We start from the raw sequence: 18,160 nt of genomic DNA, 5'->3' as shown, positions 1-18,160 counted from the left end.
ACATCCCACCACACCAACAACCGATGAAACTGTGGAAAAAGTGAAAGAAATTATTGTGAAGGATCACAAGATCACAATCAGAGGAGTTGCTGATTGTTTGGCATATCAGTTGACTCATGCAGTGAAAGCTTTTTGGGTGTTTTGGGTATGAATTGTGTGACAGCAAAATTTTTGCCAAATGCACCTGCTCACAGTACATTGCTTTTTCATGTATTTTTGGTAAAAAACAACACTGTGATGATACCCTAGCCTCGATATTCACCTGATACGGCCCTGTGTACCTTTTCTCTGTTTCCAGAAATAAAGATAACGTTAAAGAGTTGTTGTTTTACAGGCATAGATGAGATTAAAAGTGCATCGCTGAGAGAACTAAGTGCTTTCCCAAAGATCGAATTCTAGAAGTGTTGCAGAGATTGGAAGAAGTGATCTCATAAATGTGTAATATCTAATGGGGACTTCTTTGAAGGAGATAACATTAACATAGATGAATAAATAAAATTATTCCCAGAAAATTAGCATTCCTGTTACTTTTTGAACACATCTTGTATTCTGCAAGCTGCCTTCTAATCTAGCTTGTTGTTTTGTTCGTATCACCTCAGAGATGGTTAAAAGATGTCCTGGTCCAACTAGTGGAGTCATTGCACCTGCCGTAGCCAGCCTATCAGCTTGTTCAGTGCCACTGACCCTTGTGTGACCAGGGACCCACAGCAGGTTTACCCTGTCACTTTCCCTTATTGTCACAAGGACTTCATGGCATTCTGTAACAATGTTTTATCTCTTTGCAGGAGCTGGTAAAAATTTCAGAGCTGTTTGACTGTCTGGATGAATGTACAGGCCGTAATCCTTGTGGCACCTATGCAGATTCTCCATAGCACATATCTCTGCCTGGAATACTGTAGCTAGATTTCCTAGAGAGAGATTGCTTTCTTTAGTTGGGGCTGTACCCTGTATATCCCGGCCCCAGCACCTTCATGTGTTTACAATCTCTCAGTAAACCACACTGCATCTCCTGATAGGTTTGTTCTTCCATTGCTTCCTACTTCTGACTGTTACTTTCAGATGCTAAAGATTAATGTAAACCCCCTAAGCTCTACTGTTACACATTTATTGTTCTATGACTGGTTTCGTTTGTAGAACATTGTCTGGTTGCCAGCAGTTAAACAGAACAGGAAATTAGGCTAAAGCTACAGCATTTTAACGTATAAAATAGGCAACTCACATTGATAACAGCCTTACACTAGATCCTCACCAAGTTGTGCAGAAGTCATGACACAGTTGGTATTGTTGTTGTCTGTGTCATAACATTAGCACAACCCGGTGAGAATTTAGTGTAAAGCTGTTATCAGAGTCAGTTGGCAATTTTATTCATTGCTTTAGCCTCATTTCCTGTTTTGTTTAACTGCAGGCAATCTGAAGATGTTTTACAAACAAAACTGCTTGTAACACAATAAATGTGTAGTAGTACAGCTGAGGTAGTTTTCATTATCATTAACATTATTGTCAGCTGTTGTTCCCAAAGTCACCTTGAAAGGGTTATTAAAGTACCTGAGAGTTGTATAGTTAGCCAGCATTTCCTGTATTTACCATATTCACTATGTTGGTATGGGAGTCTGGATTTCTTAAGGATTTCCATTTACTTCTTGTATGTTATTGTTGCTGCTACGTCCATTGTAACACAAAGGTATGAAGGTGGCATGTCCAGAATGGTCTCCATCCCAGCGGTGAGTATGCTGTTGATTCCACGTGTTATTGCTAAGCAGGCCAATTTCTGTACCTTGCAAATCTCGTTTGAAGCCATCTGCTGTTGTACTTTCTTCCACCATACTGTAGCCCTATAACTTGATCATAGACCTTATTATATTGGTGTATATCTAGTACGTACTTCTGGGTCATGACCCCAGTTTTTACGACAGGCCCTTCTAATGCACATAAGAGCACCTTCCATCTTGGAACACACATTGTTTATCTGTGGGGTCAAATATAGTTTTGCATTCAGTATTACCCAAAGTTACTTTATTGCCTCCTCTACTAGTAGAGTTTTGTCCATGAGCTTAAGATTCCAGTACATGGTTTATATATACTTACTCGTGTAGATGACAGAACCCCTCCTCGCAGACACCCCTCGGTGGTGGTGTTCACCATTTTCTCATTCAACTTTGTGGCTTCTACCTTTCATTTACTCATTATAGTCTTAAACTACTTATATATGGTGGTCTTAATGCCATGGTTGTATTGCTAAAACCCCCTTTAATGTCCAGGAGGGTGCAGGTAGCAATTTCCTGAAAGCATAGTGCTTTTTCCAACTTCTCAACAAACTGGTGAAGTGCTACTTCACATGATTTGCATAGTTGATATACTTGTTAGTTCACATGTAGAGTAACTTTAGTTAACCTCCCTTCCTTAGCATACCCATTAACCAATTTTACTAATGTCTTTAGGAAAAAGCAGGACAGGCTAATAGTAGTTGAGTCACTGAACAGCCACCTACGTAGCTCTTTTAACGCATTAGTGTCCATTGGTGACACATCAGGAAGGTAACAAGTCGCATATCTAGAATTGTGTGCTTTTATATTTACTTCTTCAGTTAGTCTTGCTAGGATGGGTATGATGTGTGCATGCTGTGTGCATGCTGTGTGCGGAAACAGGAAGGGCTGACCAGAGTTCACAAACAGCTATATGTGCTGTTGGCTATGGTCAGTCACCTTCAGGTTGCAGCCTCAGGGTACAGCAGTGCCAGAGAATCTGGCGCATTGCATGGGACACCTCAGGAGTCAGTTGTTTTGCCCATGGGCTCTGCTTCAGAGGCACCTTTTAGCGCATATGACATGATGGATCTGCCCTCACAGCAGGCTGACTGTTGGATGGTAACATGTTCGCGTTGCTCAAGGCGGACAGCCAATGTGGAAACTGGCTGCCTGGCCTCGTCCATTCACCCTACGAGTGGACAGGTGGCTGCTGCTTCACCAGGGTCCGAGCAGCGACGTGGGGGGCAAGGGTTTACTTGTTATTGGCAGCTCCAATGTTTGGCGCATTATGGAGCCCCTAGGCAGATAGCATTCTGGGCTGGAAAGAAAGCCAATGTGCACCTGGTATGTCTGTCAGGAACCCTCATCTGAGATGTGGAGGCTGCCTTTCCGGTGGCGACTTCCCTTGATAGGTCAGGGGTGCGTAGCAGAGTACTTGTGGAGTGCACATGAGGGCTTTTTAGTTTGAGGTTCTCTAATGGACATTCGCCAGTCGATTCACAGTAAAGAAAGGCAAACAGCATTCAGAATCAAGACACTTTGACTGTCACAATTTTATCAGTAAACTGTCTAAGTATTCGTAGTAAAGTTCCCGAATTTTCTGCCCTCCCGGAAAGTTATTGCACTCAAATTATTCTTGGGACCAGAAGCTGGTTGAAACCCAAAGTGGAAATCTCTGAGATGTTTAGTGAGTCATGGAATGTATATCGGAAAGACAGATTACAGGCCATAGGAGGGGAAGTGTTCATTGCAGTTGACAAAAATATTGTCTCTATTGATGTTGAAATTGAGTGTGACAGTGAAGTCGTCTGGTCACGTATAACAGGTGTAGGTGAAACTATGTTAATTGTTGGATGTGGCCACCCGATTGCGCTGTGACAGTTCTAGAGTCATTCAAAGGAAGTCTATGGTCAATAGCACTTAAATACTCAGATCATGCAATAATAGTTGGAGGTGACTTTAACCTGTTGCATATAGACTGGGATGTCTACAGATTCATTGGGGGGGGGATACAGACAGACAGTCATGCGAACTACTTTTGAACACGTTTTCTGAAAATAGTATTGAGCAGCTAGCTTAGCAGCCCACTCACAATGAAAATATCTTAGACCTTGTAGCTACAAATAGGCCAGACCTTATTGACATGTCAGTATAGAAGTGGGGATTAGCGATCATGATGTCATTATAGCAACCATGATTATGAGAGTTAATAAATCAGTCAAGAAGGCTAGGAGATTGTTCCTGCTAGACAGATCAGATAAGGAGTTCACTTATACAGTGAATTGGCATCACTTGGTACCAGTAAGATGGACGCACAGGAATTACGGGCAACGTTTAAGCAGATTGTAATTCATGGTCTAGAGAGTTATGTGCCTAGTAAATGGATTAAGGATGATCAAGACCCACCAAGGTTTAATAACGAAATTCGCAAGGTGCTGAGGAAACAGAGGCTGTTGCACTCTAGGTCAAAAAGGGACATACAAACAATGGCAAGCGAAGGTTAGTAGAGATTCGTGTGTCTGTGAAAAGATCGATGTGTGAAGCATACAACAGCTACCACCATCACACCTTAGCAAAAGATGTGACAGAGAACCTGTGAAAATTACGGTCATATGTAAAATTGCTAAGTGGCTCTAATGCTTCCATTCAGTCCCTTGTTGACCAGTTTGATGTGGCAGTTGAAGATAGCAAAACAAAAACCGAAGTCTCAAATTTCATGTTCAAGAAATTGTTTATGCAGGAGAAACATACAAACATTCCATCATTTGGCCATCGGACAGACTCCTGTACGGACAACATAGAAATTCGCATACCTGGCATAGAGAAGCAACTGAAAGATTTGAAAACAAATCCCAGCTTGATTTTAGAAAGAGTACTTACTCTACGGCATTGGCCCCTTACCTAGCTTGCATTTATCATAAATCTCTCGCCCACCACAAAGTCCCAAGCGACTGAAAAAAAATTACAGGTGACTCCAGTATATAAGAAAGGTAAAAGAATGGACCTGCAAAATTGCAGCCCAATATTCCTAACTTCTGTTTGCTGCAGAATCCTTAAACACATTCTCAGTTTGAATATAATAAACTATCTTTAAGCTAAGAAGTTGTGTCCATGAATCAGCATGGTTTTAGAAAGCATTGCTCATGCGAAACTAAGCTTGCCATTTTCTCACATGATATACTGAGAACTATGGATGCAGGGCACCAGGCAGATTCCATATTTGTAGATTTCTGGAAAGCATTTGATACAGTGCCCCATTGCAGACTGTTAACAAAGGTATGACCATATGGAATAAGTTCACAGATATGTGTTTTGAAGACATCTTAAATAATAGAACCCAGTATGTTGTCCTCGGTGGCACGTGTTTATCAGAGGCAAGGGTACCATCAGGAGTGCCCCAGGGAAATGTGACAGGACTGCTGCTGTTCTCTATATACATAAATGATTTGGTGGGGAGGTTGGGCAGCAGTCTATGGTTGTTTGCTGATGATGCTGTGGTGTATGGTAAAGTGTCGAAGTTGAGTGACTAGGAAGATACAAGACGACTTAGACCAAATTTTCAGTTGGTGTGATGAATGACAGCTAGCCCAAAATGTGGAAAAATGTAAGTTAATGTGCATCAGTAGGAAGAACAAACTTGTAATGTTCGGATACAGTATCACTAGTGTCCAGCTTGACACAATCAAGTCGTTTAAATATCTGGGCATAACACTGCAAAGTGATATGAGGTGGAATCGGCATGTGAAAACTGTGGTAAGTAAGGCAAATGGTTGACTTTGGTTTATTGTGAGAATTTTAGAAAAGAGTGGTTCACCTGTAAACGAAACTGCATGTAGGATCTGGTACTATTTATTCTTGAGTACTGCTTGACTGTTTGGGATCTGTACCAGGTCAGATTGAAGGAAGGTATCAAAGCAATTCAGAGGAGGGCTGCTAGATTTGTTACTGGTAGATTCAAACAACACATAAGTGTTACAGAGATGCTTCAGGAACTCAAAGGGGAAACCCTGGAGGGAAGGCGGCATTCTTTTTAGGAATCACTTTTGATAAAATTTAGAAAACTGGCATTTGAAACTGACTGCTGAACGATTCTACTGCCGCCAACATACATCAGGCGTGCCACAAACATATCGTGCGTAAGGACTACGAAGATAAGACATGAGAAATTAGGGCTCATACGAAGGTGATTAGACAGTAGTTTTTTCCTCACTCTATTTACGAGTGGAACATGAGGGGAAATGACAAGTAGTGGTACAAGGTGCTCTCTGCTACGCACCTTACGGTGGCTTTCAGGGTATCGATGTAGATGTAGATTTCTCTCTGGCTTCAGATAGTTTTGCTTGATTAATGACAAGGCTGTGTTTGGCAAATGCCTTCAGCTGTTTTGCCCATTTTCCTTTACTTCTTGCATTGTTTAACAGTTTTCTTACTGGCTTCCTTTGCAATTCCAGGTTGTTGTTATTTTCTAAGTACCAGGTCATAATGGCAGATGTCACTTCATCTGCCATTTCCTCGAGTACTACTGGAGTCCGTACTAAAATTACAAATTCAGATATGGATGAGTTTAGGTCTTTCCTATAAGACTCTTATGTTGTGTTCCTAGGATTCCTATAGGCCATGGTCTGTTTAGCATTCATTTCAGCCTCAAACTTGTTATATGTGTGTTCTGATAAGGATGGCTCCAACACCGCATGCCATTGTTTGACGTAACTACCCGTTAAGGTGAACCCAAAGGTTATGCCCATTATTTCTTCCTTTCTTATGTTCCTGAAGGTCGATTTGATGCCCTATTTAGGATCTCCAGGCTACTCTCAATTAAATTTTCCTCTGCTGTTGGTGTCGCTGCTTCCCCTCAACAGGTTGTGGGCATTGGCATCACAACCAACCAACAGTTGTTCATTCAGCTATGAACACCTGTCTACATGGTACATTAATTTTGCAACTTCATTCACTACGTCCCTGAAACGAAAGTCCGCCGTGGGCAGGAATGAAATTCCGCACTCAACTTAAATGCATATTCTGGTGTTCTTTAAATTTCTAGTATGTTACCTCTGGCATTTTGCCTCCAGCATCATCGTCCAGTTTCCCCAAGACCTGAAACGCCTCATTTATATACATAGGGTTCCTGGATCAGAACAACGTCCACCTCTTGTCTTCCCAGAAGACGACTCGGGGTGGCAGTTGCCCCCTTACTGTGTTGCAGATTTATCTGCAACCCTTGCAGCCACTAACTCCACACCATGGTCATTTCCAGTGTGTGAGATTACTCTGACGATAGCCTGCAAGAACCCTTTCTTCCCATTGCCCTCAAGGATTCCTCACTGACTTCCATCACAGGGGCTTATTTCTTACCTCGGCTATTTCTGGATCCAATTATTGTGATAAAAGGGAATATTAGACTCCTCTCCTGTTCCTTGTCTTGACTTGTCTCTTGTTCCTGTCTTGGAAGTAGAAGGGATCTGTTTTTCCCCTTCACTCTGAGACCACCTTTGTAGAGGTCTTAAGTTTGGGACCTTTTGTCTTCCTTTTCGTTTTGTTGTTTGTGAAGTTTTCTCCTTTCAGCCCCAGACAATGATTTGACCTCGATACAGTCCAACTTCTCAGTGATGATTTCCTCTTCTTGGATTGGTCTATCAACTGATCCAATTCCAGAAACAGCTTCCATTAGTTCGAACCTCAATGCTTGGGTGTTTTAAGTCTCATCAAATCCCACAGTTTTTGTTTCTCCATTTTGGTACCATGAGATTTAGCCATTTATTTGGTTGATACCATGGTGCTCAGCATGGTTACTTGGATCAGTTGACCAGTAGCCCTGAGACTACATTCATGACACATTTTGCTACATGCCACACACCCCTCAGCATGAATTGTAGTGGAGTTTTGTGAGGCACTCTGCTCATCTGGTTCATCCAGCATAGGAGATTCTGCCATTAGCTACACTACAGCTGCCATAGCCCTCAGCTTCATGCATACACAGAAGCCTTTCTATCTGCATGATCAGTATTTCAACTATGGGGTGGTGTCACCAGAGAAGGGACTCTCATGATACCTTGTGATGAATATGCCAAACCCACCTCGTAAAATCGACAAGTATGCAGGATTTATTGGAGCTGCTGTGGAATCTGTTGCATGTGAGTCAATGAAGGGTGCTGCAAACAAAGCTGTTGAAATAAATGATAGTATGACTGACATACCAGTAGCTTTCGATGGCACTTGGCAGAAGTGCGGCTACAGTTCTAAGAATTCTTTTGCTACGGTGACCAGTGTGTATACTGGAAAGAAAGGTAATAGATTTCCAGATTTTAACCAAACATTGTTATAAGTGTAAATCAGGGAATGAAGAAGGGCATGTCTGTGACAGAAATTATGAAGGCACAAGTGGTGGTAGAAGAGGACCAGGTTGAGGAAGTTGAAACAAAGTTTGCAGACAAGAAATTTTCTGATGGTAAAACCATAAGAGGCAGGCTAACAGACAAAATGATTGATGAACTACAGCAGTATTATGGGATGGCCATTAGAAATAATACTGAGGGTTTGTTGAAAATGAAGCAGGCAATAAGGGCTACCTTCTTCCACAGACTGTCAACTGATGAAAAACCAGTACACCATCTTTGCCCTCCTGGACCTGATTCATGGTGCAATTACCGCAATGCGCAATACTCAAACAGTTCATGCAACCATAAACGTTCCATCCCAGCAGCAGTCATGGATATCATAAGACCTATTTACAGAGACCTGACAAACATGAATTACTGGAGAAGTGTCTGGATGGTCAGACTCAAAATCCCAATGTTTCATTCAGTAACCTTATATGGACTCGCTTACCAAAAAATGTTTTTCTTTGTATGAAGACGCTAAAGTGGGGGTTCAGTGATGCTGTTATTGTTTTTAATGATGGCAACATTGGTAGTGTGAAACTGCTACAGCATATGAGAATTAATCCTGGAGCAAACTGCATCAGGGAACTTGAATGAATGGACAAGGTTCACATTGATAAAGCAGAGTGTGCAGCACAGTTGGCCACGAAGGAGTCCAGAAGGAAGAAAAGAAGAAAAAACTTGGAATAAGATCAAGATGATGATATACAGTGTAGTTCATGGTGTTTCTGAGTGACTAAAAATAAAAATATTAAGCATATATTAAATGAGTTACAGTCTTTTGGAACTTTACATTCACATTTTCTGTTTCCTTTTTCCTAAATCTTGGAAACCACTTTGCGTAAGCATTCATGTTTTCAACAAGTAATAACATACACATCCTGTGTCTACTGAACTAAAAGAAGAACATGATGTTATGTATAATTAAAATTATTTAGGATAAAGTACAAAAAAGTATACAAAATTTTAACTGCATGATTAAAAAATTGTATTTCTGAAAGCAGTGGCTGAAATGCAATTATTGTAGTTTAGTAGACTCAGAAAATACAATTTAATGTCCTGTAAAAGTTTCATGTCAATGGCTACAGTAGTTTCTGAAATACAGGGGAAGCCAAGTCACTAAATTTAACATTGTCGGGATAGGGCGTTCGAACTCCCTTAAATGCTATATCGCAGTTGTCGAAAAACCTAATTAGAATATGATGACTCTTGCATGTCACTATCATTGCATGTACATCTTTGTTACGTGACATAGTTGCTAAGCTGTGTCCCTCACTGAGTGAAGTGTTGCTGCTGTGCACATTCCACTATGAAGTGTAGTCTGAATCCTTGTACCACCATTCGCTGTTGTTGCTTCTGCTAGGCCAACACTGTGTGTTCTGTGTTTACTCACACCAGTGTCGGCTGCTGCTGCACCACTCCTGATTGCCTTCTGGGATTGCTGCTTTAACTTCAGGCATCGTCTGTATGCAGCGGCTTGTTCCAGTTTCTTCTGTCTTCTCTTGGCATCACCTGTCTGGTGGTATCGTTCCAGCTTCTTCTTCTTCTTCTTCTTCTTCTTCTTCTTCTCTGTTGCTCTTCCCTCCATGCCACTAGCCAGCATACTGATTGTTCAAGTAAAGAAAAGGACCCCCAGAACTGTTTCGTATTTTTGCTTGACATTTGGCTGAGTGGGTTCAGTTACAAAAGGGAGGGCGACCCATTCCATTAATATGTAGCATGCTGTTGCCGAATAAGAAAACAGCAAACAATCCTTCCTAATCAGTGACAAACCCTGCACCTTAAACTAATCTACACTCCTGGAAATGGAAAAAAGAACACATTGACACCGGTGTGTCAGACCCACCATACTTGCTCCGGACACTGCGAGAGGGCTGTACAAGCAATGATCACACGCACGGCACAGCGGATACACCAGGAACCGCGGTGTTGGCCATCGAATGGCGCTAGCTGCGCAGCATTTGTGCATCGCTGCCGTCAGTGTCAGCCAGTTTGCCGTGGCATACGGAGCTCCATCGTAGTCTTTAACACTGGTAGCATGCCGCGACAGCGTGGACGTGAACCGTATGTGCAGTTGACGGACTTTGAGCGAGGGCGTATAGTGGGCATGCGGGAGGCCGGGTGGACGTACCGCCGAATTGCTCAACACGTGGGGCGTGAGGTCTCCACAGTACATCGATGTTGTCGCCAGTGGTCGGCGGAAGGTGCACGTGCCCGTCGACCTGGGACCGGACCGCAGCGACGCACGGATGCACGCCAAGACCGTAGGATCCTACGCAGTGCCGTAGGGGACCACACCGCCACTTCCCAGCAAATTAGGGACACTGTTGCTCGTGGGGTATCGGCGAGGACCATTCGCAACCGTCTCCATGAAGCTGGGCTACGGTCCTGCACACCGTTAGGCCGTCTTCCGCTCACGCCCCAACATCGTGCAGCCCGCCTCCAGTGGTGTCACGACAGGCGTGAATGGAGGGACGAATGGAGACGTGTCGTCTTCAGCGATGAGAGTCGCTTCTGCCTTGGTGCCAATGATGGTCGTATGCGTGTTTGGCGCCGTGCAGGTGAGCACCACAATCAGGACTGCATACGACCGAGGCACACAGGGCCAACACCCGGCATCATGGTGTGGGGAGCGATCTCCTACACTGGCCGTACACCACTGGTGATCGTCGAGGGGACACTGAATAGTGTACGGTACATCCAAACCGTCATCGAACCCATCGTTCTACCATTCCTAGACCGGCAAGGGAACTTGCTGTTCCAACAGGACAATGCACGTCCGCATGTATCCCGTGCCACCCAACGTGCTCTAGAAGGTGTAAGTCAACTACCCTGGCCAGCAAGATCTCCGGATCTGTCCCCCATTGAGCATGTTTGGGACTGGATGAAGCGTCGTCTCACGCGGTCTGCACGTCCAGCACGAACGCTGGTCCAACTGAGGCGCCAGGTGGAAATGGCATGGCAAGCCGTTCCACAGGACTACATCCAGCATCTCTACGATCGTCTCCATGGGAGAATAGCAGCCTGCATTGCTGCGAAAGGTGGATATACACTGTACTAGTGCCGACATTGTGCATGCTCTGTTGCCTGTGTCTATGTGCCTGTGGTTCTGTCAGTGTGATCATGTGATGTATCTGACCCCAGGAATGTGTCAATAAAGTTTCCCCTTCCTGGGACAATGAATTCACGGTGTTCTTATTTCAATTTCCAGGAGTGTATATATGTTGCGTCCAGCAAATGGTCTCTATGCTGATTGACATTATGCAGAGGTAGATCTGTTCAGTTAGCAGTCTATGGCTACGGCTAATCAAATATTTTGAAAATTATGGCACTCTGTTGAGGAAATATGAACATATGGAGGCAATACTCGAGAACAATGTTTACTGTACTGACCTTTGTACAGTTTGTAAATTTCCCAAGTAGAAGCAACATGCTAAGTATGGAGGAGCGGCACCAGAACTTATTCTAAGTCCAGACCTGAGGCCTGATTTAACATGGGATCCATCTGTTATGATTGTACGCAACTGACAAACTCTCCTGGATGATGTGTGGCTTCCTTTAGCCCTTGTGGCTGTGGCCACGTCCACATGCTCAGCCGGACAGAGCAGCATGGTCTCACGGGATGTCGCATGTTAAATTCGGCCCCAACCAGCTGGCACCCTTGTGGTGGAATTTGCTATGTATTCTGCAAGCATAAATTGTTCAGGCTGGCTGCTGCCATTGCTTTTTAGTCAGTGTATTGTCCTCATATGCAACAGCACAGAAAAGATAAATCTAACTTAACTTGTAGCAGAAGCTATGACCAGTGTTGTTTAGGTTGCAAAATTCATTCTTCTTCTTGAGTACCTTACCAGGGGTGAAACAAAATCTGGTGAATACCACAGAAATCTCACAATTGTTGGAAAAATTTGGAAAAAAAAGGTGTCTGAATAAATGAAAATGGATACAAATGAAAAAAATAAAAACAACATTCTTTAGGACAAGGCGCCTGCTTACAAAGCCTCATTGATAATGGAATAAACGGAGGAACTGGTGGTACAAATTGTCTCCCTCCCTCTGTTTTTGGGGAAGGTGACTGTTACACATTACCATTATTTTTTGTATCTATTATTTTTGCAATTTTTGAAAGATCTGGTAGTTTTTTTTTTTTTAGATTTGTACTATATACAATGACTTTATAAAGTTGAAGCTGTCTATGACCTTTGCCATTATCGTACTATGTCATTGTAGTAAATCAGTATCAGTAATGGGTTCATGAAATTTTTCCAGTAGTTTTCTACATGTACTTCTATGACATTAGAGGGAACAGAAAAGGGCTCTGCTGTTACATTTGTCTCTCTCTCTCATATACACTACTTGATATCTCCACCCTCACTTCACCTTTAGTGTGTCTCACCCTTCTGTCCTCTTCCCTACCCCCATCTCAGCCCCCTGCCACTGTGTGTGTGTGTGTGTGTGTGTGTGTGTGTGTGTGTGTGTGTGTGTGTGTTTCTTTCTTCCTCTCTGTCCTCGCCCCCACTATTCTTAATTTGAATCAAGGTGAAAGGAGAGATTCTGTTTTCCTCCGCTATCATTAACGCTTGCTTACGTATGTGCCTACTAGTCCTTATAATCAATCTGTGTTTCTGTTTGTTTTTTTGCTGCTTGGATATAAGATGACCATAGGCAATGTAAGTAAGCTGGTTACTATAGCTGAATTCAATTCTTTTTTAGTTTTTACTATGATGGAAGGTTTTGAGAAACTATTTGACTTCATGTTTGATCTTCAACCACATTTGCATAATCAGAGGCATCTTCTTGCTGAAAAGTTTTGTATGTTTTATATTTCTTGTACATTCTGTTTTAGCAAAGTAGTAAACTCGTGACAAATCTGTGTTACTACAGTCATAATTCGATATCATATGCTGATGTGTAAATGAAGCCTACACAAATGTTTGGTAATATTTCTGTTCAATAAAAATCCTGGCTAATTAAAAATTTTCCAAGGCCTGCAATGTTATACTAGTGCCCTCTTCACATACATGCACACACACAGTAAGAAACATACAGTAGAACAATCTGAGTCTGCTGCTGTGGTCCATTTGTTCTCGCTACCTTCCTCATGATTTGATCCGTTCATATAATTTTATGCTAGTTCAGTGACATTGTTGCAACTAGGCATTTGAATCCATAATGAAATATATCAATGGCCAGCTGATCATTACAATGTACATTACACTGTTGCATGCATCATTAATATTTCATCTTAGCTAAGGTGCCCAAGGTTGTGTATCAGAAATTTAGTGTATTATTATATTATTTTCCCTAGTTTTAATTAGAAGAGAATTTTATAACTTAAATTCACTAATTTTGTTTATACTGCAATAAATATTTGGACATACTCACCAAATATGAAAAAGTGTACTACCCAATCTAGCATCATTCTGTCTGCTTTCGGAACTCATTAAACATGGACTTATAAAAACAACTCTCAGCAACATGGTTCTTGTTTGAGTTGTCCTCACCTTGCCTTCCTCCTTTGCTGTTCTCTCTGGTGTCTTGTACGGAATGGATAAATTTGCTCATTTACCCAAGTTGCTGTGTGCTTTGAATAATTTCATTTTTACTGTTATTAAGATGAACACTGATAGGAAGATTCTGGAAAATAATTGTTGTTCACAGCTCGGCCAGGAAAGAAAGCTGCAGACTCATCTGGCATGTCCACAAGTGTTATAACATCTCCAGAAAGATTGGGCAGAACAAGGAGTCGGATGTCAAATGTATCTCAGTCCCAACGTAAGTATCTTCAGTTCGTTCTTTCTATTAATTTTCTTCAGTTTCTCTCATTTTATTACTATTAATATATTTGTCATTGTGTGTGTGTGTGTGTGTGTGTGTGTGTGTGTGTGTGTGTGTGGTGTTGTTGTTGATGATGATCATCATGCAATTCTTGGTATGAGAGAGACCCAAAATCTCATTAAAAGTCAAGGCATATAATAAAACAAATTTTAATAGACGTTAACTGTAAAGTAGTGGGTATATATTTCTGTAACAAGTAAGGTTTTATTTTCTGAAGTTGTTGCTTATCATAGATCAAATTTTTATGGAGGAGCCAGGATGGAAGTAATTTATAGAATTTATTATTTGTTAATACTTAGCTTCAGCTGAAACAAGAATGCATATAAGGATTGTGTTCAAGTTTGTAAGTATAGTAAATGAAACAACAGAGAAAAGATAGCCTTGTAAATGGTAGACAGTTGGTCGAATGAGTTTTAAGGTAACTGTGATAATTACAAGTTCGTATGAGAAAATATGAAACTGTAATGTTGCTGTTCCTGTTCTTAGTACATACCCTGTAAAAGTGTAGTTAATAAATAATGTAAATATTGCTCCAGTATACGAGTAATATGGGCAGGGTTCACTTCCTTCCAATAAAGTGAAGGCTTGTAACTGGGATTTCAGTTCTGGCTACGTAGCACAGTTCTCTGTGTACCTTAAGTGGCAGATTTTTAGGGCAGTCATTGTAGGCAACATTTTTGCATCAACATTGTTCAGTGTTGTCAGAACAGCTGATAAAATTTGATATCAATTGTAAGATTCACACAGATCCCATTAAGAAAATGGGAAGGTGGACCTCAGCAATTACAACTCAAATTAGTGTATTAAGTATCTATGATCTCGTGCAGTGATGACTTTATAGCCACCCCAGTGTTCATGTTGTAATATTCCAGCCAAGTCAGTATGCAGCAGAGTTGATCATTGATCAAAGTAAGTGCATTGTAGGTGTAAGTGTTCACCATTTGTGCACTACTTAATTATCATTGGGAGAAAAAATTACAAACAAACTGTGTTTTGTGTATCTTTATCTTTTGCTTCTGCCTGTTGTCTGAGGTTGGGTTTGGTATGGTTAAATTAGATTACATGTACTTTTCATTCCAATAGAGCCGTAGTGAGGAGATCCACAAGGATGTAGAAAATGTCGGAAAACAAAAATACACAGTAAATATTTACAAAGAACAACAGGTATGCTAATGTACCTTTCACAGATCCCAAGTGAAATGGTCCTCATGGATGTGGTATAAGCAAAAAAATCATGAACATATTTTCATTTAAAATGCAATAACAAACTTGTCACTAAATTTATACAGGAGTCAGGTTGTATGTAATACTTAACATTATTTGGGATTATTAGTAACATATACATGTCAGTTAGTTCTACTGAAAAATTCATCAGTGGAGTAGAAGAAGTTGGCTGCCAATAGATCCTTGAGGCTCATCTTAAACTGAACTTTATTCATAATTAAACTTTTAACTATCATCTGCATACTGACTTGCCATTTCGAAATGTTACTGATGAAAGGTCATTGATATCCACAAGGAAAAATAAGGGATCTAAGATGGAATTTGGTGTGACAGCACGTGTAATTAATTCCCAGTTGAATGATAGCTAATAGCTTAATACAATCTCTTTCCTACTGACATCCTTTGTGTCCTGTCCGGGTAGAATTTGAACCATTTTGCAACATTTCCTTTTGACCATAATATTCTAATTTACTGAAAAGAATGTTGTGATTTACAGAGTCAAATGCCTTTGACTGATCACAAAATATGCCAGTAGCCTGTAATTTATTGTCTAATGAATTAAGTACATTCTTGCTGTGTGTGTAGATAGGCTTCTCAATATCAGAACTCGTTAGAAATCTGAACTGTGACTTTGACAAATGTTATTTGTTGTAGGATGGTTAAGAACCCAATTTTATATTAACTTTTCTAAAATTTTTACGAATCCTGGTAAAAGAGAAATAAGATGCAAATTTATCTGTATTTCTTTATCTCCTTTCTGAAACAAGAGCTTAACTTCAGAATATTTCAACCACTCAGGAAATGTTCTGCTGAACAGTAACTTAACAGTTACTAAAATCAGAAGCACACTGTTTAATTAACTTTGTAAATATTTTATCATAACTGTGAGATTTTTTATTTTTAATGGTTTTATGGTGGACCTTACTTATGTAGGTGTAATAAGGATCATATTAATATTCGTCTCTTCTATCACTCCAGGGTTGGACATACGACCTGTTCCAGTCTCACTATCGTTGCCCCATCCGATTTGGGAAATGTTTTTGGTGACATATGAAGTACACGTTCTCTCCATTTTTCTGTGTATAGGATTGCATTTTGGGTTATTGGTTGAATCCTAATTCTTTCCTTATTACTTGATTTCTAATGTTGGCTTTCCCAGTGTAGCCTTTACTGAAGTTATTTGTAAAGACTGGACTGAGATATTCCATGGTAGCGTATTCTGAACATGACAACCCTTCTTTTCAGTAACATTTATGAAATCCTTGTTAAAAAGTTGTGCAACGCTGCACACATCTTGTTACCTGTGTATAATTTGCTATTAATGCTATCTGCTCCTCTTCACCTCTCATCCTAGCAGTCTCCTCCTATCTTTTTCTCATAATGCATTTTGTTTCACGGTTGTATTACTATCTTTAATATTTTGCAGCATGTCTTGTAATGAACTATAGCATCAGCATCAGAGCTGTTTTTCCGATTGACGGGTATAGTTTCCTTTTTGTTGTACAAGGCACCTTTATTCCTTGAGTAAACCTTATGTTCTTTGTAGACTTATGTTTAATCTGTACTAGTTTTCGGGGAACACAGATATCAAATAGGGTCAGGACATTATTAATAAAGTGTTGCATTTTTTAATACCTGCCTTAAGCACTGTATACATCACACCAGTTCATGTCTTTGAGGAGTTTCCTAAAATAATCAGTTTCTGGCTGACTGGCTACCCTGTTGAACTCAGATTTAGTGGATTTTATATCCTGTTCAGTAGTAACATTTAACAAACGGAACTGCATGTCATGGTCTGAGAGGCCTTTGACTATTGATTTTGTAACATAATTTTGTTAATTAGACCTTCGTATAAAGATGTAATCAAGGGTTATTTTGAAGCAGTAACCTACCCTAGTTGGGAAGTTTAAAGTAGGAATTAAGTTGACTGATGTTACTGACTAATAAATTCTTACTGAAAGAGTATTTAAGAAAATCTACATTAAAGTCCCCAAAAACCACTAATGTTAGTGGCTAATAAATTCTTACTAGAAGAGTTTTTAAGAAAGTCTAAGTTTAAATCCATGAAAACCACCATTTTCTCCTCTCTCTCTCTCTCTCTCTCTCTCTCTCTCTCTCTCTCTCTCTCTCTCCCCCCCCCCCTCCCCCCTTTCTCTCTCTGTTTCCTCCCCCCCCCCCCCCTTGGTTAAATAGGCCAACAAAACTTCACGTTTAATAGCCCAGGAGAGCTTCATGGGGCAATTGAAACATATTTCATCATCTTCTTCTTCATTTGTTTACATCAAATCACCTGTTTGTAGCACAGCTTCTACAGACAGCTCAGACAAAATGACAGATGTTTTCAGACAAGTGGCATATACTTCAAGTAATTGGTTAATCAGACTGATTGGCGTAGTTCCTTTACAGATTGAAAGTGAAACAAAGATTTACTGAACTGGCCAATGAAACCCACTTACTCACTGAATTGGTGCGCAGTAGCTGTATTTTTAGTCTCACCTTTCCCACATTTCTCTGCCAGGGAGCTGGTTGGTTGTGTTGCCCTCATCATTTCATCATTCATGACTGGCTAGAGTGGACTGTGTAAAAATTCTGATTTTTTATGGGGGCTGCTGACCGCACAGTTGAGTGCCCTGCAAAGCGATCACCACGACGACAACCACCACCACCACCACCTTTCCCACAAGAATTTTCTTGAAATGAAAACTTTTTAATTTTAACATTAATTTTGACAAAGTGAGACCTGAGAATTAGGGTTACAAATATATAGTATTGGCAATTAAAATCTTGTTCAATTTTACAAAAGAATATTCTGGAACGTGAAAGTCTTTATTATCAGCAACTATTCAAAGACATTATTTTTGGAAAAAAATTGAGAAAAGGTGTTTTCAGTAGAGGTATGTCAAGGCTAATACGAATAACTTTCACCTGTGTAGAAATTTTAGGTAGTACATATTTTGTATGTATCGTAACTTGGTC

At 40.7% G+C, this 18,160-nt stretch overlaps 1 protein-coding gene across 1 annotated transcript in view; it reads left to right on the top strand.

Moving 5' to 3' along the window:
* LOC126471165 (CLIP-associating protein 1-A-like) overlaps positions 1–18,160 on the top strand; it is a 247,583-nt gene that overhangs the window by 136,543 nt on the left and 92,880 nt on the right. Inside the window, 1 exon segment of the mRNA XM_050099268.1 lies at positions 13,784–13,897. Coding sequence (XP_049955225.1) covers positions 13,784–13,897 — 114 coding nt within the window.

This window comes from Schistocerca serialis, chromosome 3 (assembly GCF_023864345.2).
Source record: "Schistocerca serialis cubense isolate TAMUIC-IGC-003099 chromosome 3, iqSchSeri2.2, whole genome shotgun sequence".
Taxonomy (NCBI): Eukaryota; Metazoa; Arthropoda; class Insecta; order Orthoptera; family Acrididae; genus Schistocerca; species Schistocerca serialis.
The sequence above is the reverse complement of the archived record's forward strand: the minus strand, read 5'-3'. Positions and strand labels throughout refer to the sequence as shown.